The sequence below is a fragment of the Dermochelys coriacea genome, chromosome 26, assembly GCF_009764565.3.
Source record: "Dermochelys coriacea isolate rDerCor1 chromosome 26, rDerCor1.pri.v4, whole genome shotgun sequence".
In the NCBI taxonomy this organism is placed as follows: Eukaryota; Metazoa; Chordata; order Testudines; family Dermochelyidae; genus Dermochelys; species Dermochelys coriacea.
This window is the reverse complement of record NC_050093.1, coordinates 4,368,400-4,393,834: the sequence shown is the minus strand read 5'-3', so window position 1 is coordinate 4,393,834 and position 25,435 is coordinate 4,368,400. Positions and strand designations below refer to the sequence as shown.

Below are 25,435 nucleotides of genomic sequence, written 5' to 3'. Positions count from 1 at the left end.
GCACGCCTTATTGTTACTTACCCCTGTTACTACAACCACCAAAACCAATAAAATACAGGAGGATAATACTTGGCTTTGCTAAAGTACCTCCCAGTACCAGCTGCAAACTGAACGCAATTAACAAATTGCACTTCATGTGCCCCTGTGAGATAAGTATCATTGCCAGTTTACCGAAGAAGAAACAGACACAAAGGTTGTGGATTGCCCAAGATCAAGTAGTCAGAGGCAGAGCTAGCAACAGAACTTATGAGCCTTGATTCCCAGTTTCTTGTGCTGATCACTCTCTCTGCTCCATTCTAACTTCTTAATTTTATTCCCTCAAAACTCTGAAATGTTCCTGAAATTTCCTAGGCTTAGTTTCAGTTCCACTGTGAATGTTTATAGAGGACCCCCCTTTGGACACACACAACTTTGTGTGTCCAAAGAAAAGACATCTTTATGCTTTGAGAACTTACTGCCAGACCCCCCACCCCCTTGCTAGCAACAAACATTCACAATTTAGACTGAGATGTCTTCAGTTTAATTATTGTTTTACATAAAACTGTAAATCCCCATCCTCAGGGGTGTATAGGAAGCCTGAGGCAGTCAGGAAATTAATACATACAAAATTATTATTTACAGTGCAACATAGTGGGGAGGAGGTGGGGGAATCCAGACTGGATTTTCCACCCATCAGTCCCTCCCTCTCCCCAAACTTTCTGCCTTATGCAAACAGTTACAGTTCACTTTCAACGTACAAAACAGAATATCTCAGAGCGGTTTTACTGTTTTGCGCAATCTGAGCTGGAAGGAAATTCTGAGGTGACTTTAAAAACAAAATAAAAAAAACACCCTCCAAGTTTAAATTAAAAATAATTCAAAAGAAAAACTTGCTTTGTATTTGAAACATCTCCAAACCATCTCCACCAGCTGCTAAAAGGTCTTGCTAGCCTGACACAAGAAAGGAATATTAATGTCCAACATGGGGCATTTCCCTGCCCCCCAGCTGTGGTTCCCTAAACACCCCTCCCACTCTTGCAACAGTCCAGCTCTGCCAACAGGATCTAATCAGTCATAACATGCCCTCTGTGGCTTCTGTTTTTGTTCAGGCCCTATGTAAACACTGACTATTATTTTTTAAGACAAAGAGATCCCATCAATGGGCCATAGATAAGAATCAGTACTGTGGTTCCAGCAGTCAGGGGACAATTCCTGGCTGGCTGTAGTAGAGCTAAAGCTTTGGCCTTTAGAAGGGACCTATGGAAGAGTTAAGGCCCTAAATGTAAGTTCTGGTTTTGAAAGAGGGTTATAGTAAACCTATTAAGAACAGCAGTGGCAGGTAGGTTTGAACCACAGTCCCTGGGGCGTTGGGGAGGAGGCTCCTGCCTTGCTTCCCACCCTGAACGGGGTGGTCTCTGCAAGGAATATCCAGTTTCAGAAGCCTGGTGCCAAGGAATCAGACGTCCATGCAAGATCAGCTAGGAAGGGGCACAATTAAGTCTCCCAGGCCCTTCATGCATCATGCAGCAGTTTGACGTTCAGGTCCCACTGACCCCAGAGTTGGGCCAACCCCTCCTTCTCTGTGTACTTCACGGGGGACGCAGCTCGCTTTCCTCCTGCGCTCATGGCAATGGATCTGTCCCAGGGGTTACGAGGGGGCCATATGCCCATGGCAGGAGGTATCACGGGCTGCTGGCTTAGCAATCCACAGGAGAGGTGGGTGGAGGGGTTAAGTGCAGAGATCACCAGGAAAAGGTCCGTCTGCATGGCTGTTTGGCTTTCTGGGGGAGAAAAGAGGCCCTCACACCAGCTCATCCAGGAGTGTCCCAATGCCTTGGTGAGGCTCCGTGGGGCCTGTGATGGGCTTGTTGCACATGGGACAGACACAGCGAACCTCCAGCCATTTCACTAGACACCTGCAGCCAAGAAAGAGATGGAGGGGGTGAATTTAGGACAGACGTGTCCTTCCCAAGCTTCCCAAGCCCACTACCCTCCTCACTGCTGCCCTCCCACATACGACATCATGGGCCCATGCAACCCAGCAGGCTCCTGCAACTGGCATGCACCCAGCCAGATGGGAAGAGAGTCATTTATCTTCTCTGTACCCAGCTGTCCACGCGCCTCCCATTCTCTCCCTTGCTTATCAACGTGCTGCTGTATGTTACCCTGGTGCCCTGCCCCCTCATCCAGGGATCCCAAAGCATGCGAGTGTGAGAAGGCTCCAGAAGTAGGAGAGAGCTTTACCTCTGTTCCTCCCCCGTGCTCAGGAGTGGGACAGTCCCAAGCAGATCTCCCACCTCGCCCTTCCCTAGTCAGTGCTTCTCTCTGAACACGGGCTTTGCGTGGAGAGGGGGAAGCAGTGACTCTGTTCTAACAGGGATCTGTCCCTTCCTGGAGTCTGGATTCCCTGCTCCCGCTTATGCAGTGGAAGGGGACTGCAGAAATCAAGGGGGCCAGCTGCACGTGCTGATTTAGAAACTCAGTCCGAAGGCCTGGAAGAGACCTCCCATGTCTTCCAAGTCCAGTCCTTTGCTATCACAGGCAACCCCATTGTATAACCCCACTCAAATTTACCAACATCTTAAAACAAGCCCTGCACTGTTTGTCCCCACTGCTCCTAGTGGGAGGCTGGTCCAGAGCCTCACTCCCTGGTGGCTAGAAACCATCTTCTCATGTCCAGCCTAAATTTATTCCTGGCCAGTTTACACCCAGCCGAGATGTGAATCCCCAAAGCAAAGACAGGCTGAGCCCTAATGATGGGAGGAAGTGTGTCCTGGCTCCCCAGCTGGGTTAGCATAGGGCTAAAAGGCAAAGGGGTGTAGCCAGGTGACTTGTGCACATTATTATCCAGCTGGCTTAGAGCTGCTCTGGGCATCTTTGCCATCCTGAGAGGGGAAAGGACCAGACGTGGGGCCCCTTACCACCCAGGAGCTATATGAGGTATGGGCTGGGCCTCTCTCCAATCACAGGCACGAGAGGCATAACTGAACACTGGGCCTTGGGCCAAGCTGGGGGCACGGAGCAGGATCTGGGCTGTCCTTGGCAGCTACTCACTTTCTGTGGAAGGCATGTTGGCATGGCAACACTCCCAGCTCATCTTTCACTTTAAAGTCTTCCAGGCAGACGGCACAGGTCTGCTGTGGGGAGACAAGGTGGGGGGGGGAAAATGAGCCTGCAGAACAAAGCATCACACCCACAGGCACCAGAGAGCCCCGACGGAATCAGTCGCACACCAGCACCAGCACCGCTTCTCTTTTGCTCCCTCGGCACAAGGGAAGTTATTCCCTTTCACACAGCCAATAAACAGCCCTCGGAAGGGAAGCTTGCTCACTGATAACAGGCTGCATCTGCACAGGTAGGGGCCTACCTAACATCTCTGTCTCCCAGAGCCACCCAAATGACCCTCAAAAAGCATCCTCAGCATGACACAGGCCTTGTGTGGGGTCACACAGTGACTCAGTGGTAGTCCCAGGTGGGTAAGCTGAGGTCTCTGGGCTAGTGAATGGTCGTTTGACCTTGAAACCCCATCTTGTTACAAGATACGAGTTTTGTTAAAAGGCATCTGCTCCCAGGCAGCGAAATTAGCGTAAGGGCTCAGGTCCTGCTGGACCTCTCTCTTATCCTTCAGGTAACAAGAGCAGAAAGAAAAGGGGCTTAGAGGGGGGCAGTAATCCCACGAGGCCTGTTCAGGTTAAAAATCAGAGTGGAGGCTGTCCTTACCCCATGCAAATTTAACTTCCTGGCATCACCTTTCAAGACCACCTGTGGGAGAAAAGGGAAAAGAAGCAGGCAGAAGCAGTTATCAAAATGACCGGGGTGGTTATTTTTAACTAAGCAAATGTTGTGCTTGTGAAAGTTGTCAGCCTGACAGTGCAGGAGACAGAAGGCCTCTGTTTATCCAGACAGCAGGCAGTGCACAAGTAGTAGCAGTGCTAACTAATAACGGGCACACAATTCCGCCAGTCTGAGCTTCGACTCAGGATAACCCCAGGACTGGGAGAGCAAGGAGGGCTGCAGGTCAGAACTGAAGTGCATCGACAGAGCGGTGTGTGGGGAGCCCTGGCATGGAACAGCAAGGCAGGACTTAGGAACTCTAGGGCTCCCAGAGCTGGAAAGTCAAGGAACTGCAAATCAGGATTGAAGGACATTGGCAGAGCAATATGGGGGAGACCAGGCCTAGAATAGAAGAGCAGACAGCAGGTCAGCACTGAGGGGCATTGGCATAGCTCTGTGGAGAGGCCTGCCCTGCACATGACCACACCATTCCTGACTCCAGCCAGCAGTGACAGTCCCTCTCTCTCCTCCCCAGAAATAAAATCCTTTTGCTCCCTTTCGGATATTTGACCTTGGACAAAGAGCCTCTGCAGTGGCTGGTGTTTCTGCTGCAAGACTGCCCGGGGCCTATACCCCTATTGTATACGATTCCCATTGTAATCCTGACTGGCTTTTTCCCAGCACTGGCTTTGCTTTGGCTCTTTATTCAGTTCAGTGGCTTTCTCCAAGCTGACAGCCCAGCACTAAACTACCCTGGGCATTCCCCTTCAGACCCAATACGCAGCCATGCCTCAGCTCTGTTCTCTGTAGGTTCTCAGATCCTATGCACTACTTGTGTCTCTACTCTGAAGGCCTGGGAGGTATGCTCACAGGCCTTGCACTGGTCTCCCACTCAGGGGTGAATTTCACCCTCTTGTGAACAACAGAGCTGTACTGAGACCCTGCCTCTAGAAACGAAGGTCAAGCTATCTGTTCAAATCCAGCTCCGGGTCAGCAGTGACCTCAAGTTATTCCTATTGATGGCTTTTTCTGGTGTCAGTCTAGCTCCTCATAGAAAAGTGCATGGCTCACAATCCCCACCCCTCACTAGCACTAATCTACATGCTTGTAAATATCATAGGCCTGCCATGAAACCGTACTGAAATATTTAGAAATTAGCCACGCTTTACCTCCTTGTATCCAAATCTTTCACTCTGTGCCTGATGCCGAAGTTTGCTGGTGAAGGAAAAATAATATATTCTGTCATAAAACATGCTTTGTGAAAGCCAGTTGAGGCTGATAAGGTACTCGAATGCAAAACTCAAGCTCATAAAACTAAGGAAATACAGCATAAAGCCTACATACATCATCTCACACAGATATCCCCACAGACACACACCATCCATCCCCCTCAGACCCAAACCAACTACAGTTACTGGGACCCAAATCCTCAGAGATATTTAGGAGGTTGGTACCCCCATTGATTTGGAGAGTTAGATGCCTAAATACCTTTGAGGATCTGGGCCTAAGGTCACACTCAAACCACCTTTACTCTGCCCTTCATTTGATTCCAGTGATCCTGTGGGATATGGGAATTTTCAGTTGGAGAGGACCAGGAAAGGCCATCAAAGCCTGAGCAGGACAATGAGAAGGTCAGAGACAAGCCTGCTTTCTCTGCTGAGCTCTATTGTTAATGCAAATCTGATCTAAGGGCACAAGAGGCGTGAGGGGAATTTGGCTTGGGCTCTATAATTGGCAAGATTAGACTCAATCATGACCATCAGCAACTAAAAATCATCACTTCCTGAAGGCTCTTTGGGATTCTCTAAGAGGTGACCTTTGTCCAGCGTATAGTCTGAGAGGTGCCTGTATCAAAAAGAAACATGGCATGTTTCTCACTAAATGGCCCCCTTGCTTCTGGCTTCAGCAGAGAAGCCAAGGACTGAATAAGCCAAGGAGAATGAGCTCCCTTCTTCCAGCTCCTCCTGGAAGGGCGACCAAGGAAATAAAGGACAATTTTATGAAAACTAAAGGACAAAGCTTATTATTAAGGGACACCCACCCACAGAGATTTATTCATAGTGCAAAGTACATTGCAATCAGAGTGAATGGGCCTTTTCATAAGAGACTCTAGGGCAGTCAGTCCAGAACTTTTCACTGACCATATATTCAATATTTTTTTAAAAAAGAATTCCTACACTTCTTTATATCAGTTAAAAAAAATCAGATGAGATTTTCAGCATTCATATTTAACAATTAAGTGCATTTATGACGTGTTTCAGACATTCACCCTGGCACTTAATAACCCCGCTCAGGGAAGAAGCATCAGGTAGGAACAGTGAGGTGTATGGGTGTCGTAGAGTGTTGAGCACTCATAATGGGAACCCATAAAGCTGGACACAGATTTTCAAAAGCTTCCTCCTATTTGCGGATTTCCCATGTTGGGGACCCCAGTTTGAGATGGCTTGTGCCTTTCAGACACACTGAGCACCTGCATCTCCCATTGACTTCAGCTAGAGAAGTTAGAATCCAAAGTCAAGCCCAAGGTGCATCAAGTTGGGCACCCGGTAACAGGCAGCTGAAGATAGTGGTCACTTTGGAGAATTTAGGCCTTAGTGTCTTGTCCAAGGCCACAGACAGGAAGCCATTTCTGAGGTGGGACTAGAACTCGCACGTACCCAACTCCCAGATTTGTGCTTGGACCATTATGCCAGGCCTGTCCATGATCCAAATAAAACTGAGACAACGTCCCTCCCTTCACTCCTCTGCAAGTGAAAGCAGCTCGCACACACACTGCTGCAGGGAGGGTATTTATTCAGGACACTAGTCTGCTGTTGTCCAAAGGCAGCAAGTTCATTGCTAAACAGAGCACAGTATCTCCCAAAATACCAGCAGGAATCAGAGGATGGGGCCCGATAAGATCATGCAGCCTGAGGCCCCAATTGTTTCACTTAGGAAGTAGTGAGCGCTCCAGGAAGCACTGTATTGCCAGAGTTCTGCTGACCTGTCAACAGCAGCTTGGCCTGGCCCCAACCTCGGTCTGATGAGGGAGCAGGGGAGGGGGAGGCAGCACTGTCCCAAAACTCCAGTGGGACGTTACACACGGTGGTGACAAAAAGAGATCCCTGACCCAGTGCAGGCTTTGTTCGTTTCTCCTGCACCCCTGGCTCAGGAAACATCACCCCCCCAGTCCCACTGCGATGAAGCTCTCATAGAAAAGCCTCTTGGCTGAGCATCGCAGGAGCCTGGGAAGTCTGTTACCCAGCAACTGAGCTGTGTCTATAAGCTGTGCTTCTCTTCCCTGAGCACTGCCAGCATCTTGCAAGCTGTTTGCCTGCTGCACCCAGCCACAGATGGGGAGGAGCCTGGCTTATAGACACCCTGGGAGAAGGGAGGGAGGATGGGTGGGTGAGAATGTGTGATAGGGCCAGATAAGACACATGCCCCAGCCCCATAAGGACAAAGAGCTCCTCCCAGCTTACCCAGAAACTTCTTGTATTTTCCCACGTGTTCCTCTCTTGCTTTGATTTATGCAGAGGGATATTATTCCCCAGGGGATGGGACAGGATGCAGCACCTGGTCCTTGACAAGTTCCTGTTTCGCACCTGTCTGTATTACAGCTGGGCTGGGTTACCTCACTGCCCTCCGACCATAGAGCATTGTGCACATCTGCAGTCCCCCTTTGAACCCAGGAAGTCAGAGTAGCTGCTTTCCTCAAGCTGTTCAGGGAACCAGTGTCACAGGATCACCCATCCACTGCTCTAACTGGATACAGAAGCTGGGACTATAAGGCTTGTCCTGGCCTCCCTGTGCGGAATAATCACTGCTGACAAAATGAAAATAAACCCCCACGTCCCTACATGTGCAACAGCCACCCCTCCCCATGGTTGACAGCAGGGCTTGAACCCAATGCCATCCAGCACAGGCTAAAGGAGTAATTTAGTGGGTAGCAGTTGTAGGCTGTTATCCTCTAGTGCCAAGACATGGGGTGGAGGGATGGAACACAGCACATACTTGGCCAGCGTGTTATACATGGGTGTGGAAAAGCAAAATGCTGGGAGGTTCTTACTGAGCCATCTCCTGTGTGTATGACTGGCAAGCTGGGGCTGACAGGAGGCTGTATATTTATCTCTGTGGTTCTTCTCACTGTATTCATGTCTCTCTCTCCCTCTCTCTCTCTTTCTCACTCTCAGAATCTCAGCTCATTCCCAGCCTCCAAGTGAATGTTAGACAGCAGAGGCCTGAGAAGGGCCCCTCACACATACAGAGCATCCTTTATGTGCTGTAAGCAGGAGGGGAGTAACAGCTGCAGGAATGGCTTACTGTCAACCAGAACAATTCCCTGGGCAGCCTGCCTCCCCAGTGCCCCATGCGTGCAAGCCAGAGAGACAACCAGGCTTATTATCCAAGCTGTAAAAAACCCAGGTCACTCAGTGCCTCCTCCAGACCCAACAGCTTATTATTTTTAATTAATAATATTAACTAAATCACTGGAGCAAGGGAGCAGCTGAGGGTGGGGGACAAGTTCCAGGGCAGGGCAGGGCAGGGCAGGGCTGCTTGGCATGAGCTAGCATGGGGCAAGGGTACTGTGTCCACAGCAGTCTCTCTGGCAGGGTGGGCAACAGATCTGAGCCTGTGAGAGGCAGCTGCTGTGCTCCCTGCCCCCAACAAGATCCCACTGCAGAATCCAGAAGTTATGGGGCATGGCAAAAAGGCAGATATTACACTGCCAAAGGCTTCAGAGTTAGATCACGGGGTACTGGGAGGGGACTGATGCCCCCTCTCTTATCGGGGAGCTTCGGGTTTCCTGAAGGTTTGATCATTCCCTTGCAAAGGATGGACTCTTTTAGATCCATCCCACACAGCACATTACAATTGCAAGACTGAGGGGCACTAGCAGAGCTGGGGAAGCTGAGGGGGGAGCCCAGGATGGAAGGGCTGCAGAACATGAGTAAGGTGCAAAGGCAAGCTGGACAGGGTCTCAGGACTGGGACAGCAGGGGCTGCTGCAGGGTAGAATTGAAGTGCATTAGCAGAGCCGGATGGGGCCCAGCTGTGGGGTAATGAATTGAATTTTTCCCCAACCCACTCGAACTTTTCTAGAAATCTCAGTTGCTGCTAAACTCGAGAGTTTAAAAATAGCCTTCTTCCAGGGGGAAGGGTAATGAAAAGACACGTCCTCCCCCCTTCCCCTATAAACAATACATCAGTCTTGCTCAGTCACCTGAATAATCCCCCCCCCCGACTTCCTGCCACTTCCTGATCTGCTCAGTCCAACTCCCTTACTTAGATGGAGCCCTGCAGAGACCAGGATCCTGGCTTGGCTCAGAGCCCTTGCAGGGAGTCGATTGTTTGCTCCTTGGGGAAACGGGGCGAGTGCTCTTGGCAAATGTTTCCCAGGAGGCTATGGAAATAAACAGCAGAGAGGCAGCGGCAAGCAGTTGGCTCAGAGCAGGGTTAGACAACATGGTGCTGAAAATGCCCAAGTCCTTCCACATTCCCGCGTCTGCTGTGGCTACCCTGGGTGGAGGTATGAAGAAGGGGGTGAGCTCCTTGTCCCATTTTTGCCAGCACAGATCTCAAAGTGGGCTGCCAAAAATGGAGGCACCTAAAATCAGAGGCTGCTTGTGGGGAAAAAGAAAAAAAAAAAAAAAAGGCCTAAATGACTTACTCAAGGTCTAACAGTGGCAAAGTCCAGAAAAGAACCCAGATGTCTTGATTCTCAGGCTTGGACTGAGACCACTAACCCAGTCTTTTCCCATGCTGTTCTGGGCGTGAGCATGCGAGTTTGCCTGGTAGTCCACACTGGAAAACACCCCTTCCCTTCTGCTGTCTCCCCAACGTATTACTCAGCGATGGGAGGGGCTTTATTTGGAGTGGGAGAAGCTGTTCATTTCTAGCCCTATGCGTGGTACATACCGAATGTACTGTACAATTAACAGCTGCTGTTCCAAAAGGTGACACATGGAAGGACCAGATGACAACAGAAGCCTCCATATTTGGAAGGGAAATTGCTGCTCAGAAGCCTCTTTTGATACTTGATTTGCTGGGGCAAAAATCCCCTCAATCCTACCAGAATATTTCCCCCGCTGTCCTCTCCCAGCCCTCATCCCAAACTCCATCCCTCCCCAGTGGAGAGCTTTCCCAGCAGCGCCAGGCCTGAGGAAACATGGGGTTAATGCTCATGGATTTCTGACCATGACCAGCCATGACGCTCAAGGCAGACGGATGGGCTCTAGTGACACAGAAGAGATGAAATTATTCTAATAGGTTTAATAAAAATAATAGATCTCAGACTAGGAATGGAGGCGACAGGCAGCTTCTGGGAGGCTAGGCAAAGCTTCTAAAAATAGTCCCAGATATTCTGATTATGCCATCTGCAGAATTCCCCTGGTGCATGTCAACACAGGGGTCAGGTTTGCAGCAGGTCTCTTCCTCCTTCCCTGGCTCTGTAACCCCAAACACAAATCAGCTCTGTGTCTGGCAAGCAGTTGATTGTTTCCTCCTTGGCGGGGAGAGAGCTGGGACGACTGCTCTTGACAAATGGTTCCTAGCAGATTACAGGGCGTACAGGGATGGGGAAGGAGGGATGGTTATTTTTAAGGGGTCACCCCTAAAAAACACTGTGGTAGAATGACTGTATGATTGCGGTATGAATGAGGTATATGACAGCCTCCGATTATAATTTGCAATGGGAAGCATGTTACTTCTGCTTCCTTAAAGGGACTTGGAGGTCAGCAGAGCCAATGGTGTATTTCCCCTCACACAAAGGTCTGCAAAGCCCATGAAGCTCTTCACTTGTCTTATTCAAACCATATGTTTGAGGGCTCTTTAAAGAAAAAAAAAATCAGTTGCAATCAGCACAGCACTCATAAGCAACCCTACAATAACAAATCAGAGTGCTCAATGCAGGGCTCGTAAGCAACCCTACGATAACAAACTCCTGTGTTTGTGTGCTGGAGGAAAAATTTGCTAATGCAACATTTAAGGCATTTGTGGTAGCCAAGCAAAAAGAGAAAGGAACATATAGATCTTTGTATTATATGTATATAAAAGTGACTCCATACAGTGGGGCTGTTCAGTGGGTTTGTCTGGGATTCACCCCAGTGGGATCCCACTAGGCTCAGTGATCAGTGAGAGTTTGAGGTTGCTAGGATTCTTCATGGGAGTTCTTAAAACAAGGGTAAGTTAGTCTGAGTCAGGGTTGCAACTATCATGGATTTTATCATGAGTCTCAGGATTTTCTTCAAGACCCAGCTCCTGGTGGCATGTGATTACGTGAGACTCTCAGCTTTCACCTAAAAAAATTCCAGTTTGCCCCATGGGCACTAGTGTCCTTAGACCACCCAAAAAGCAGCTGGGGGTGAAACTTTCCCAGGCTGGAGCCCTGAAGTCATCTGATAGACAGACTCCCCTGTATCCTCCAAACCAGATGCATGCAGACCCCATTGGGTCCCTAGCTCACCTGATGAAGTAGCAGCAGAAGATGAGGCTGAGCACAAAGACAAAGATGCCGGTGCCAAAAATGACCATGTAGATATTCAGCGGTAGATCCTGGAAGGTGATGGGAGGCATTGTGCACGATTTATTGGTATAAATCAGCCCCAAACCACAGAAGCATCCTTTGGAGAGAGAGAAACAGCCTTTAGAACGAAGAACGGAAGAGAGAAAATGGAAGATCAAATTTACCCTTCTTAGAGAAACGCAACTCTCCCTCCCCAAATTCTCTGCTTGGGGCACAGACAGCGCAATTGTAACCCACTGTAGCATTTGTGTTGTTCCTCTTGTTACATCCCCCAGCTAGACAGCCTGGTTCTTTAACTCAAGATGTAAAGATTGATGGTTCTAGCTTTGGAGATGCCCTTTCAGTTCCTGGGGTGTTGGCCATCACACTATAGTTATGGCTTTAATCCTTAGTGGGAAGGAAGGGAATCTGACTAATCCGAGCTCCAGCCACTGAACAGATACCTCCGTGGTTTCTCCTCAGACACATCATGCACCATAATGGGTAGCTATGCAGAAGAAAGTGACTAAGAGGAGGGGTGTACTGCAAAAGGAGGGGTGTTCTTAATTTGGGATAGCGAACAGCAGGGAAAGACAGAGCAAAGCAGATTACCAGTTCAAACTTAAGCCTATAGGGCAACCTGGAGTTGACCCTCAGCTGCTAATACGAGTTAAAAGCCGTATTGTCATGTCTCCACTGCTACTTTAACCTCAATTAGCTAACCCCAGTTAAGAACACCCTTTTTTTGCAGCGTGCATAGGTTTGGAAGGATTAGATTTTTTTTTTAAATTGGTAAACGTTGATTTCATCGCCTACATACAAACCAAAGAAAAGTTATTTCCACCAATAATACTACTAATTTAGATAGGCAAAGTAAGAAAATCCTGTTTAAGAAATTATTAGAGTTAAAATCCAGTGACCTAGACTTTTGAATTAGGCTGGTTACCAATGGACTAGTGAATGAATAGTAAAAACGGGTCAGAGTTGACTTAAAGAGATTTACTTTGTATTTTTTGGCATGTGGCATTGACAATTTGTGTTTTAACAGTTTATAAAGCTTTAATGTTTTGAATCTCAACATCGATGGTCATTAAAGAATGTTCTGATGCTCTCCCACCATAATTTCTCACAATTGTGAAAATTTAAAATGGGTAAAAAAAAAGCTTAAAAATCAGCCATTGATTCTTATCTGTCAAAATTATAAACAAACAAAAATCAAATTCTTCCAAGCCTAAGTGCAGGCATACCCTATGTAAGAACGGCCTCTACTCACACAGCATCTCTCTGCTCCCCATTAGTCTGAGTCCTCACGGCTGATTTCACTGCCTCAAAGTATGCTTTCACTCCCATTAGCCTTGTGGGGCCAACACCGCCACAGGAGAGCAAATGGGAGTCTTGCTCTGACCCAAGCATCCACTAGAGAGGATTCAGTCCAACTGCAGAAAATTTATTGTGGCTTGTAGAATGAAGGACCCTGCTCTGGAGCTGTGAATGAGTGTGTGTGAGAGAGAAAAGGAATAGCCTTGCTATGTCCTCTTTACAAAGTCTCTTTTATGGCCATTGCCACATCTTTAATGCAATACCTTTATCTCCCGGAGATCTTCCCTCGGGAGACTCGAGACTTGTTAGGGCTCCTTGGGGATTGCCTTAGCTGAAGGCCACCTTTGTTCTACCTCAACTGGATTCTTGTTGTGACGCTGTTCTTAGCACGTTCCCCTTGACCCCCAAGGCCAGAGATTTCAGTTCTGCAAGTCAATCTTTGGGTTTATCTGCACTGGAGACTTGCCCTGATTTCAGCAGCTGGTGAAACCCCCCAGCTTAGATGGGATAAACTTCTAAAAGCCAGTTTGCAGAGGTTAGCTGCACAGTGCAAATATTATTGTTATTCGTTTTTATTTGTATTGCAGCAACGTCTAGTGGGCCCACTCATAGACCAGGGCTGCACCAGGCTAGGTGCTGTACAAACAGAACAAAAAAGAGACAGTCCACGTCCCAAAGAGTTTACAAGCTAAACAGCAGCTTTGCTTGTCTATACTAAGGGGTTCGCACTGGTGCAGCTACACAGCTATCTAGAATCAATGCAAAGCTCTGGTGTAGAGAAGGCCTTAGTTTTGCCTCAACAGTGCAGATGCTACAATGCAGTTCTGCAGAATGGTGAGTGCTTCTCTGTTATAGGTACTGTCAAAAGAGGAGCAAAGGGGACACCATCCATTTGCTTTTGATCTATGCTTTTCTCAATCTCAGGGGAAACTGATTTTTATAAAAATGATCATCCTCCTTCAGCATCTTGGACTAAAAGCACCACAGCCAGGAAGCCAGGCTTTGGAAGAAAGACAAGCACATACTGTCTATCTCCATAGAAATACACAAACTCCCTTCCTAGTCCAATGTAAGGGCACAGTAGAAAAATGCTTGAAAAACAGGGACAGTCGGCATGTGTCATTCCAGCTGTGTGTTAGCGCACAAGAGCCAGAAACTGAAATTGACTAGATCCTTCACGAGATTCCTGCTTCCAAGCCAGGAGTGGGGATACACTCAATGGGCCTGCTCCAAAACCAACTGAAGTAAAGGAGATTTTTTGCAATTGACTTCAGTGCTCTTTGAATTAGGCCCAATATGCCCATGTGTACCCAGATACACTGACCAAGGCAATCCTTCTGCAGGTCATCTTGGTGTTAGAGGGTAGGATGGGATTTTACTTCTCTATCCAAATACATTCATAGGCTTGTTTCCTTAGGTTTTGGAAACCCACAGGACCCACCAGGGATGCATCTAATTTGGGACTAGAGCTAATGGCAAAATCACAGTGACTTTTCCAGAGGCATCAGCCCAGGAGCCCTAAATGGGGCACAGCAGGCTCTGGTAGGAGGGCAATGGTAAAGCAGGGGATTATAACCATCCCTTATTATAACAGATTATAAAAGATTATAATCTCCCCAACCGTCTCAAGGAGTGGGGAGAGAGATGCAGTTCAAACAAAGAGAAGAATGCAGGGGGAAAAAACCCCCAAAGTCAGTGCAGACTAACTCCCCTGGAAGCTGTTGCAAAGCAAGATTCTGCCATGAAAAGGCACCGGCTTTGTACTTCAAAATAATGCTGACCGAATGAAAAGGGGAGCTTTGATTTCACTTTAGATTGTGCTCAAATGGGAATTTAAAAGGACAGCAGTCTCTGAACTGAGGCCCCATCTGTGTTCTCAAGTGCCTCTTCCTCTCCCCTTTCCGCTCCAGCACCCCGTGTCCCTGCTCTGCTGAATCTCATTAAAATCCTCCTAGAGAAACACTTACGGCTTTAATTACAGCCAATTAAATCCCCCTTCCCTCCCTGCAGCCTCTGATAACAAGGTGAAATTTCCCCTCTGCCATTAGAAACAGAGAGGGGCAGGGCAATTGGTGGAGTTGTGGACAGTGGCGCATGAGCACAGAAGTCAAGGGGGGATGCTTTGCATGCTCCAAAAGCAGCACCATCTCCCTCCTAACCAGACTCTCATAGGAGCAAAGCAGGAGGCACAGAGAAGCGGAGCTACAGCTGCCTGGAGACAGCGGCATGTGTCTAGTGAATGGGGTGGGGTCTGTGGAGGGACTGTGAGTACAGAAGGGGACTGGGAGCCCAGGCTGCTGAAGTGAAATCCTGGCCCCCTTGAATTCAATAGCAAAATGCCCGCCAACCTCAGGGGAGCCAGGATGTCACCCTTGGAATCCACTCAGTTTTTCTACGCATTCACTGTATGAACTTGGGCATGTCACCTCACCTCTTGTTTTACCCATCCATTAAATAGAGATGATGCCACTTCCCTACCTGCGGAAGAGGACTGTGGGGTTATGTAATCAACAGCTATAAAGCGTTGGACAATCCTGGGATGAAAAGTGCTACGGAAGTATTATTAATTAAATAGTAGTTATTCAACAACATTCAGCTCTTCCTATTCTGAAGTCCCAGACATCCCCCCATAGGAGGTATTTATTAGTTCGGTAGCACAGTAAGCACGCACAATCCTTGTAAACACATGAACACAAGGTTCCTATCCTAAAGATCTTACCTTCAAAGACCAGATTCTGCAACCCCTACTCACATTGCTGCTGCAGGGAGGGTCAGAGCCAAATACTATAGCTGGATGGATAATTATATGTTTGGTACTAAAATTTGTAATGATACAAATCAAGATAAGAGCTGTCAAAGTTCATGCTTCAGGGTGTAAACTGATCCTTCCAGGGGTCAGGAATGAAACTCCACATACCATCACCTGTGTGTACTGCTAGCTTTATAGGGCATCTTTTTGGCACTGTTTTGAAGCATTGGGTATTCATTGAACCTGATGGAACAGTGATCAAATCTGGTATGACAGGAAGCAGGTTACTTGACTGTATGGACCAGTGATCGGTTCCTGTATGGGAGGGGCAGGATACGGGGTTATATAGACCAGTGATCTGTTCCACTACAGTAGGAAACAGCATTTATCATATTGGGACAGGCCCATCTAACTCAATATCCTGCCTTTTTTTGTATCAGAATAAAATAAATGGTCTATCTAGTCTCCTATGCTACTTCCTGTTGGACTGAAAAAGATCATAAGCTCTCTTGCCATACTGGAATAGAGCAATACTCCACATTTGCCAACATCCTACTCTCTAGATCATCAGGGGCAGGAAAAGAGATTGGAGAGAAGTGATCTCTTCTCACTGTTCTGAGCAAAACTAATCAGAAATTATCAAAACATGATTAAATCACCCATCAAAAATAATGACACAAATGGTGGTATCCATTGTGGCCATATTTAACTTAGAGTCCTCATTTGGGCTGCAGGCAGTGGAGCAACTGTTACTGGATACAGGAAAGCACAGGAAAGCCCATTAGAAGTCACCCCCAAACAGTAATGACTGGCTGAGTTTCTGATGACTAATGATGGTAATAATGGGCCACGCATACTTAAGAAACAGAAGTCTACTTTGAAGCAGTGAGCAATTTTTAGCACCTACTGTAAAGTGCTAGCCACTATATCCTGGCAATGTCTCTGTGCAAAGATTTTCAGACAGAATTTGCTACTCAGTTATATGAATTATCTCTCTCTAGCAGTCTGAGGTCTATTAGCGACTCAGAGGAAGGATATAGTTAAAGTCACTAGACTAGGAAGCAGGTGATCTGGGTTCAAGTCTCAGATCTGTCATAGACTCCCTGTGTGATCTCGGGCAAGTGACATCAGGCCATGTGTTCAGCTCCTGTTGTCATGCTTCCAGACAGACTTCAAAGAGTTTGGACTCCCCTCTGGCTGGGGAGTTGAGTATGAAACTCCCAGCTCATGGCTTCTCTTGCCTTGAACCCTGAAAGTGGTGACTCTAAAGGGTTTTTTTTGCATCTGGACAATGTAAAACAAACACCTGGGGGCAAGCGGCCTAGTTGTATGACAGGTTATCATTACTCATCTAAAGATGATCTGGACTTATGAGGAAGCCTCTTGAGTAGTTAATTAATCACGCATTTATGATGGGGTGGGAAATCCCCATCATAAATATGTGGGCCCAGAGCTAGACTCAAAACAAGAGAGAAAAGAGAAAGGAAAGCCAGCTACAGGGGATCTTGATATGTGCATAGAAAGACAGGGTGAGTTAGGCAAGGACAGTCCATATAATAATAGTAGTACCTGGCTTCTTATTTATGAAGCCCAGACAGACCTCAGAGAGCTCTTAAGCATTAATGGTGTCAGAGTGAGCTTCCCAGCAGGCCTTCACCTACACTAGTTTTAACTGAATCAGGGGACCTGATACTAACATTGGAACAATGTGTAGTCTAGATGGGACCTTGCCTTTGCTCCCTTTGGACATGCCCGTAAACACACACCCTTGCACAGAAGCTCTGCTTCTGGGAGCACATTTCTCCGGTTCTAGTATGGCCCCGTGCTTGGGGACAAGCATGCTCTGGCTACTGACTATTTTCCTAACATTTCCCACTGGTGGCAGCAAAAGGCGCAAAAGGCACCACTAGCAGCTGACATTTAACCACCTTGCCATCAAGACTTGCTCCAAGCAGGATTAGTGACACAGTAGTTGGAACGCATGCCTCTAAACTAAGATTCTCACTGGAACTAGCAGTGGGAGTCAAACCTATAAGAGCAACAGTGGGAAATTTGAGGAGAAAGAGGAGAAAGAATAAAACCTTAGCAACTATCCCCCCACTCCTGTTCTGAAGGAAGAAGGGGACCTTGCTCTTCAGTGTGCTCTCCAGCCACAACATAGCTAATTTTAGATGCACCCACTTTGCAAGTATCATTAAAAACAGGCATGTAGAACCCAAGAGATCCAGTTAGAAATGCCAGAAAAGGAGCCAGCCAGACTTGGAGGTAGTGTCCCTTTCCAACAGCAAACTAGAGTCCTAGGCTTCATCTAGACTCTGATTTTAAAGGTGTGTTGTTGGAGCATGTTAGGTAAAGTTCTAAAAGTGTAGCCTAGCCGAGGCAGCATAAGCTTTGACCCATGCTAAACTAGTTGAATAATCACCAAGGCTCCTCCTAATTCAAACACCATGCCTTTAAATTCTAGCTTAGACAAAGACCTTGTCCTGGAGCAGGTCTTGATGGCAAGGTGGTTAAATGCCAGCTGCTAGTGGTGCCTTTTGTCCACATGTACAACTATGTTGTTTCACGTAAATCCAATTTAGATGAACTGATGCAAACCCCTGTGTAGACTCTTATTTCAGTTTAAGAGAGTTTATTTAGGATTATCTTAAATCAATTAGGATTAGGTTTAGGTTTAAGATTAAATTAACAAAACCCTTCTTAATTCGAAATAAGAGTATTCATGTAGGGATTTACATCCGTTTAAGCAAAATAGTGCATGTTGTGTATAGACAAGATGTGCACTTGAACTTTTTAACCAATCATCCTGTGTGAGGAAAGCTCCCCTCATGATGTAGAAGCCACTGCTCCATTTTGCTGAGGAAATGCTTACATTTGTATAGGGCCACCACAAAAACCAATGAGCGACAGCAATAATCTAATCTATTTCCCAGAGCTGTGCGGACAGATCCTGGCTCACAAACCAGGATGCAATGAGACAAGTCATGCTAATTTTCAACATTTAAAGGCAACACAAGGACTTTTAAAAAATAAAAATTTGTTTGCTGAGGTAGAGGAGACCAAACTTGTTAGCACAGGTGGGAAATTTTCTTTTTTTTCCCCCCCAAGAGATTCTAAGAGGGAAACTACAGAGAAAAAAAACAGCACTTGACACTGTCCCTTCAAAGTTACTTGTCAAGGACAAGATTGCATTTGCTAGCACGTATTTAGGCATGAGATCATACAGAGTCTAAGTGCCAAATTCACTCCCGAGCAATCCCAGTGAGAATGATTTTCGCCCCAAACATGTATAGGCCTGCAGATGAGAAATGGACAGCAGAACCATTGCAGGATTGGGGGCCTACGCTTGCAATAGCGGTATGGCAGGATTTCCATTGACTTTGCTGGGTGCAAGAGTCTGCATGCACTGCCCCGTCCGGATCAGCGCAGATGCCAGGTCCAGCCACACTGATCAGAATCAGGGCTTTGAGCAAGTGGAGGCCTTTGAGCTAGCCTCACCCCACTTACTGTTTAAACGAGATTCCAGAGTAGCAGCCCTGTTAGTCTGTATTCGCAAAAAGAAAAGGAGTACTTGTGGCACCTTAGAGACTAACAAATTTATTAGAGCATAAGCTTTCGTGAGCTACAGCTCACTTCATCGGATGCATTTGGTGGAAAAAACAGAGGAGAGATTTATATACACACACACAGAGAACATGAAACAATGGGTTTATCATACACACTGTAAGGAGAGTGATCACTTAAGATAAGCCATCACCAACAGCAGGGGGGGAAGGAGGAAAACCTTTCATGGTGACAAGCAGGTAGGCTAATTCCAGCAGTTAACAAGAATATCAGAGGAACAGTGGGGGGGTGGGGTGGGGTGGGGTGGGAGGGAGAAATACCATGGGGAAATAGTTTTACTTTGTGTATGACTCATCCATTCCCAGTCTCTATTCAAGCCTAAGTTAATTGTATCCAGTTTGCAAATTAATTCCAATTCAGCAGTCTCTCGTTGGAGTCTGTTTTTGAAGCTTTTTGTTGAAGTATAGCCACTCTTAGGTCTGTGATCGAGTGACCAGAGAGATTGAAGTGTTCTCCAACTGGTTTTTGAATGTTATAATTCTTGACGTCTGATTTGTGTCCATTCATTCTTTTACGTAGAGACTGTCCAGTTTGGCCAATGTACATGGCAGAGGGGCATTGCTGGCACATGATGGCATATATCACATTGGTAGATGCGCAGGTGAACGAGCCTCTGATAGTGTGGCTGATGTGATTAGGCCCTATGAGGGTATCCCCTGAATAGATATGTGGACAGAGTTGGCAACGGGCTTTGTTGCAAAGGATAGGTTCCTGGGTTAGTGGTTCTGTTGTGTGGTGTGTGGTTGCTGGTGAGTATTTGCTTCAGATTGGGGGGCTGTCTGTAAGCAAGGACTGGTCTGTCTCCCAAGATCTGAGAGAGCGATGGCTCGTCCTTCAGGATAGGTTGTAGATCCTTGATGATGCGTTGGAGGGGTTTTAGTTGGGGGCTGAAGGTGATGGCTAGTGGCGTTCTGTTGTTTTCTTTGTTGGGCCTGTCCTGTAGTAGGTGACTTCTGGGTACTCTTCTGGCTCTGTCAATCTGTTTCTTCACTTCAGCAGGTGGGTACTGTAGTTGTAGGAATGCATGATAGAGATCTTGTAGGTGTTTGTCTCTGTCTGAGGGGTTGGAGCAAATGCGGTTCTATCGTAGCGCTTGGCTGTAGACAATGGATCGTGTGGTATGATCTGGATGAAAGCTAGAGGCATGTAAGTAGGAATAGCGGTCAGTAGATTTCCGATATAGGGTGGTGTTTATGTGACCATCGCTTATTAGCACCGTAGTGTCCAGGAAGTGGATCTCTTGTGTGGACTGGTCCAGGCTGAGGTTGATGGTGGGATGGAAATTGTTGAAATCATGGTGGAATTCCTCAAGAGCTTCTTTTCCATGGGTCCAGATGATGAAGATGTCATCAATGTAGCGCAAGTAGAGTAGGGGCATTAGGGAACGAGAGCTGAGGAAGCGTTGTTCTAAGTCAGCCATAAAATGTTGGCATACTGTGGGGCCATGCGGGTACCCATCGCAGTGCCGCTGATTTGAAGGTATACATTGTCACCAAATGTGAAATAGTTATGGGTCAGGACAAAGTCACAAGTTCTGCCACCAGGTTAGCCGTGACAGTATCGGGGATACTGTTCCTGACGGCTTGTAGTCCATCTTTGTGTGGAATGTTGGTGTAGAGGCTTCTACATCCATAGTGGCTAGGATGGTGTTTTTTAGGAAGATCACCAATGGACTGTAGTTTCCTCAGGAAATCGGTGGTGTCTCGAAGATAGCTGGGAGTGCTGGTAACGAAGGGCCTGAGGAGGGAGTCTACATAGCCAGACAATCCTGCTGTCAGGGTGCCAATGCCTGAGATGATGGGGCGTCCAGGATTTCCAGGTTTATGGATCTTGGGTAGCAGATAGAATACCCCAGGTCCTGGCTCCAGGGGTGTGTCTGTGCGGATTTGTTCTTGTGCTTTTCAGGGAGTTTCTTGAGCAAATGCTGTAGTTTCTTTTGGTAACTCTCAGTGGGATCAGAGGGTAATGGCTTGTAGAAAGTGGTGTTGGAGAGCTGCCTAGTAGCCTCTTGTTCATACTCCGACCTATTCATGATGACGACAGCACCTCCTTTGTCAGCCTTTTTGATTATGATGTCAGAGTTGTTTCTGAGGCTGTGGATGGCACTGTGTTCTGCATGGCTGAGGTTATGGGTAAGCGATGCTGCTTTTCCACAATTTCAGCTCGTGCACGTCGGCGGAAGCAGTGTATGTAGAACTCCAAACAGATTGACAGAGCCAGAAGAGTACCCAGAAGTCACCTACTACAGGACAGGCCCAACAAAGAAAACAACAGAACGCCACTAGCCATCACCTTCAGCCCCCAACTAAAACCCCTCCAACGCATCATCAAGGATCTACAACCTAGCCTGAAGGACGAGCCATCGCTCTCTCAGATCTTGGGAGACAGACCATCCTTGCTTACAGACAGCCCCCCAAGCTGAAGCAAATACTCACCAGCAACCACACACCACACAACAGAACCACTAACCCAGGAACCTATCCTTGCAACAAAGCCCGTTGCCAACTCTGTCCACATATCTATTCAGGGGATACCATCATAGGGCCTAATCACATCAGCCACACTATCAGAGGCTCGTTCACCCTGCGCATCTACCAATGTGATATATGCCATCATGTGCCAGCAATGCCCCTCTGCCATGTACATTGGCCAAACTGGACAGTCTCTACGTAAAAGAATGAATGGACACAAATCAGACGTCAAGAATTATAACATTCAAAAAACCAGTTGGAGAACACTTCAATCTCTCTGGTCACTCGATCACAGACCTAAGAGTGGCTATACTTCAACAAAAAAGCTTCAAAAACAGACTCCAACGAGAGACTGCTGAATTGGAATTAATTTGCAAACTGGATACAATTAACTTAGGCTTGAATAGAGACTGGGAATGGATGAGTCATTACACAAAGTAAAACTATTTCCCCATGGTATTTCTCCCTCCCACCCCACCCCACCCCACCCCCCACTGTCCTCTGATATTCTTGTTAACTGCTGGAATTAGCCTACCTGCTTGTCACCATGAAAGGTTTTCCTCCTTCCCCCCCCTGCTGTTGGTGATGGCTTATCTTAAGTGATCACTCTCCTTACAGTGTGTATGATAAACCCATTGTTTCATGTTCTCTGTGTGTGTGTGTATATAAATCTCTCCTCTGTTTTTTCCACCAAATGCATCCGATGAAGTGAGCTGTAGCTCACGAAAGCTTATGCTCCAATAAATTTGTTAGTCTCTAAGGTGCACAAGTACTCCTTTTCTTTTTGTTTAACGAGATGAATCAGAAACTCAGCCAGTCATTAAATAAACATCACTCCCACCCCCCGGTAAAAAAAAGGTACACGTTCCACATCTGTAAACAGAAGGCAACATCCATTGCAGTTCTTGCTCTGATGCTAGAAGACTTCTAAACACATGCATTCCCCCAAACCAGTCATCTCTGTACCAAGCAGTGCACAATGGGGGTCATGGCATCCCTCCACATAAAGCTACAGGTAGGTGGCTCGTTTGACTCTCATTTACCCACTGGTATCTCTCTCTATGACAGCATATAAATATATAATTCAGTATTCTGTAAATAGTTCAACAAGAAGCAGAATATTTGATATATTTATAATAAACATGGAAGTTGGAACTCAAAGTTACCTGTAGCATTCACAAGCTGCTACAAAATATTCAACAAACCTGATTTATGTTGAAAGGTCAATTTGTCTATCAGCGTTTAGGCTTAACACACTAAGGCCCCAATCCTGCCAACACTTATGCTCATGGTTACTTTAAGCACGTGAGTGGTCCAAAATTCAGAACCAAGGTGCCTAAGATTAGTCTCCTAAATCATGCTTAAGTGGCTGAATAGAGTGGTTTCGTTTTCAGCGTTTCCAAGCCTCCTCAGCCTCTGAAGCCAATGGAGCTGGGGGTGCTCAGAACTTCTATATCCCAGTCTCTGTTATTTAGGAGCCTAGATATGGATGTAGAAGGCTAATTTTAAGCACCCAGGTTTGAACATTTTTCTCTGATGTCTTTATATGTATCTTATTTTAAAGAGAATGCATTCATTCAGAACAAGTTGGCCTTAACATATGGCAAGGCCATTGGCTTCCTGTCCCCAAAGCTACATGAGAACAGGCAGTATATGAAGAGGTAGCCACTGGTTGCATTATATTTCACTTCAAAGCCTGCAGCTCTTTCAGAAATTTAATAAACTGACTTTTGTTATTCAGCTATGGCTTAATGATAGAATTCCCAGCACAATTTTGAACCACTTCGTCATAAAAAATGGTTTATTATTTTTATAAAAAACTCACAAATATACTTGATTTTGTCTTCATGTCCCTTTTGTATGTTTAGCATAATACAGTGGAGATACAAGGCCCTGTCTTGAGTCTTCTTTTTTAACAGGTTTATTCCCAATCTGTGGCCCCTTGAAAGAGGGAATTTCATTATAAGCAGCATCAGAAATGAATGCATGGCAAATTAATTTAGTAATTGGCTTCTATTCACTGGAGCTAAGCAGGATTCACTGTACTTGAAATAAACTGATTCTCTTCCCCACTCCCCTTCCTTTTCCCTTCCATTGTCTTTGAGCACATGGCCAATCGACTGTGTGTGTGACATGTGTTAGTTAAATTTCATGAAACTATATACAATTAAGGGAGGGGGAAATGCAATGCAAACTAGGCTTAGAACAAAAGCCTCTTGAAATAATTGATCCAAGCTCAGCCTGAGTAGGTCCAAGAAAGGATTCTTCTTGTAATTAACCATGTTACATACAAAGAGCATTTAACATCTGCTAGCTATTAAAACCACAGGAAAAGGGGGGGGGGGGAAGGAGAGAGAGAATCAGACTAGGAAAACAGCAGAAAAGGAATAAGAAGTTTCTAAAACTAAACTTAAAAGATTTCTATAAAATGATTTAGAATTGTATTAAAGGTACTTTGATATTTAAAGACAATAGAGACCCTTTTTTTTTTGGTAAAGGAAAATAAAAAGCAGCAGTATAAGCAAATCTAATTTGGTGGTTGGGGGGAATTGTATCCCAAAGGTTTGCTGATCTTTATTAGCCACAACAGAAGCTAAATGCTTCAAGAGCAATATCATATTCAGCTTTGTTTTTAATGGAAGCTGTGTGAATGAATTGGCTCACCCTAGTAATTGTTTAACAATATTAAAATTAACCATATTCAAATTCTTACTATAAACTCCAATCACAAATGGATGAAGGGGAAAATAAAATCTCAGATTAACATGAATAATTAAATTTAACAATGTGAGTGGGAAATACATACATATAAACTTAATAAAGCTGGAAAAATGAATCACTAGCAAGGCCACCTTTAAACACACACACACAAACACAAAGAGGAAAGTGGAAACAAAGCCTGAGCTTGCATTTCACATGCTTCAGCAGATCTCGCCCACTCCAGATCTCTAAGGAAATGACAGACTTTTTTTATCTCTTTAAAATATCTTTGGATTTTGTTTACAGAGTCAGTCTGCCTTTATAAATAGGAACAGCTTCCCACCCCATCATGTAATACAATGAACTTGGGCACAGCTGGTGTCTATGTGGGGAGGGGAACCACTTTCCTCTCAATACAAGGAGACTTTGCATGCATAACACACACACACACAACTAGCACACGCGCGCACACACACACAACCAGCTACTCACCGTTACACCACTGAAATGGGTGCATCAATGAGTCCCAAAGTCCTGCAAGGAAAAGAGAAATAGAGAAGAGGATCCTTTCACTTGCGGGGATGGGGAGTTAGCACCACTGGAAAAAGCTCTGTTCTCACTACCAGCAGTCCAGGAAACAGGCTTGATGGGTTTGTAAGTGACAAAAGAAAAATCCCAGAGCAAATAATGATAGAATTGCAGAGCAGGAAAGTTGATGGTTTGGGTAACAAGGGCCTGTTAGTTTGCTAGATCCTACAATTGCAATTTACAAGCAGCTCTTGCTTAGGGATTGCCTCCTACTCCCTGATACATTTCTATAAGGCTTAGAGTGATAAGAAGCAGCCTCCCCTTCTAGCTTGTTAGCCACACACACAACCAATCACAGCCTGAGCTGCATGGCTCATTAACATACTTTCCTTTTAAAGGTTGAGCGTGATAGGCTGGCTTTGAAGTGTCTCTCCAGCCTATGGCTTTCAGGCAATGTGTGCTTCTCTGCATATGGACTTAGCTAATACAATGTAACTTTAAATTTATTTTTGAAAGTCTGTTAGTGAACTCAAACACAGCTGGGTTTGTCTTTCACAGGTGTGAGGGTCATCAAAGAGTCTGCTAAGAGTTAATGATTAAAGATGCATGTTTCTACAAGCGAGCTAGTCTGCTTTTTAGGGCATATACATCCTAAAAAGTAGAATAGCGCCTCTTATTCCCTTTGAAGGTCACAAATTACAATACTTCTTAGCATTTACACCGGGCTTTGTATTGCCACAACATTGTGTTAACATGACACTAATTAGACATCACTATATCCTTGTTATGTAGAGATTGGGAAATCGAG

The 25,435-nt window shown here is 46.1% G+C and overlaps 1 protein-coding gene across 3 annotated transcripts; it reads right to left on the bottom strand.

Moving 5' to 3' along the window:
* Positions 1 to 369: 369 nt before the first annotated feature.
* On the bottom strand, positions 370 to 24,957 carry RNF122 (ring finger protein 122). Of its 3 annotated transcripts, none has more exons than XM_038384794.2 (6): positions 24,592 to 24,957; positions 11,197 to 11,353; positions 4,923 to 4,968; positions 3,700 to 3,741; positions 3,034 to 3,116; positions 370 to 1,895 (listed from the first exon to the last, which is right to left on the bottom strand). In XM_038384794.2, the coding sequence occupies exons 1-6, from the start codon at positions 24,614 to 24,616 to the stop codon at positions 1,781 to 1,783; spliced, it is 468 nt and encodes a 155-aa protein (XP_038240722.1). In that variant the 5' UTR covers positions 24,617 to 24,957; the 3' UTR covers positions 370 to 1,780. The 3 variants fall into 3 exon arrangements, with proteins under 3 accessions (XP_038240722.1, XP_043358978.1, XP_043358979.1); XM_043503043.1 differs by lacking the exon at positions 24,592 to 24,957 and adding an exon at positions 24,316 to 24,418; XM_043503044.1 differs by lacking the exon at positions 24,592 to 24,957 and adding an exon at positions 23,225 to 23,356.
* Between the last annotated feature and the right edge of the window lie 478 nt (positions 24,958 to 25,435).

Excerpts from the sequence above, each read along its gene's own strand:
- RNF122 (XM_038384794.2), bottom strand. The coding sequence starts at position 24,616 with ATGCACCCATTTCAGTGGTGTAACG. Across the intron at positions 4,969-11,196 it reads TTCTGCTGCTACTTCATCAG|CAAACTTCGGCATCAGGCAC; the intron begins GTGAGCTAGGGA and ends TTCCTTCACCAG. Across the intron at positions 3,117-3,699 it reads GGAAGTTAAATTTGCATGGG|CAGACCTGTGCCGTCTGCCT; the intron begins GTAAGGACAGCC and ends GTCTCCCCACAG.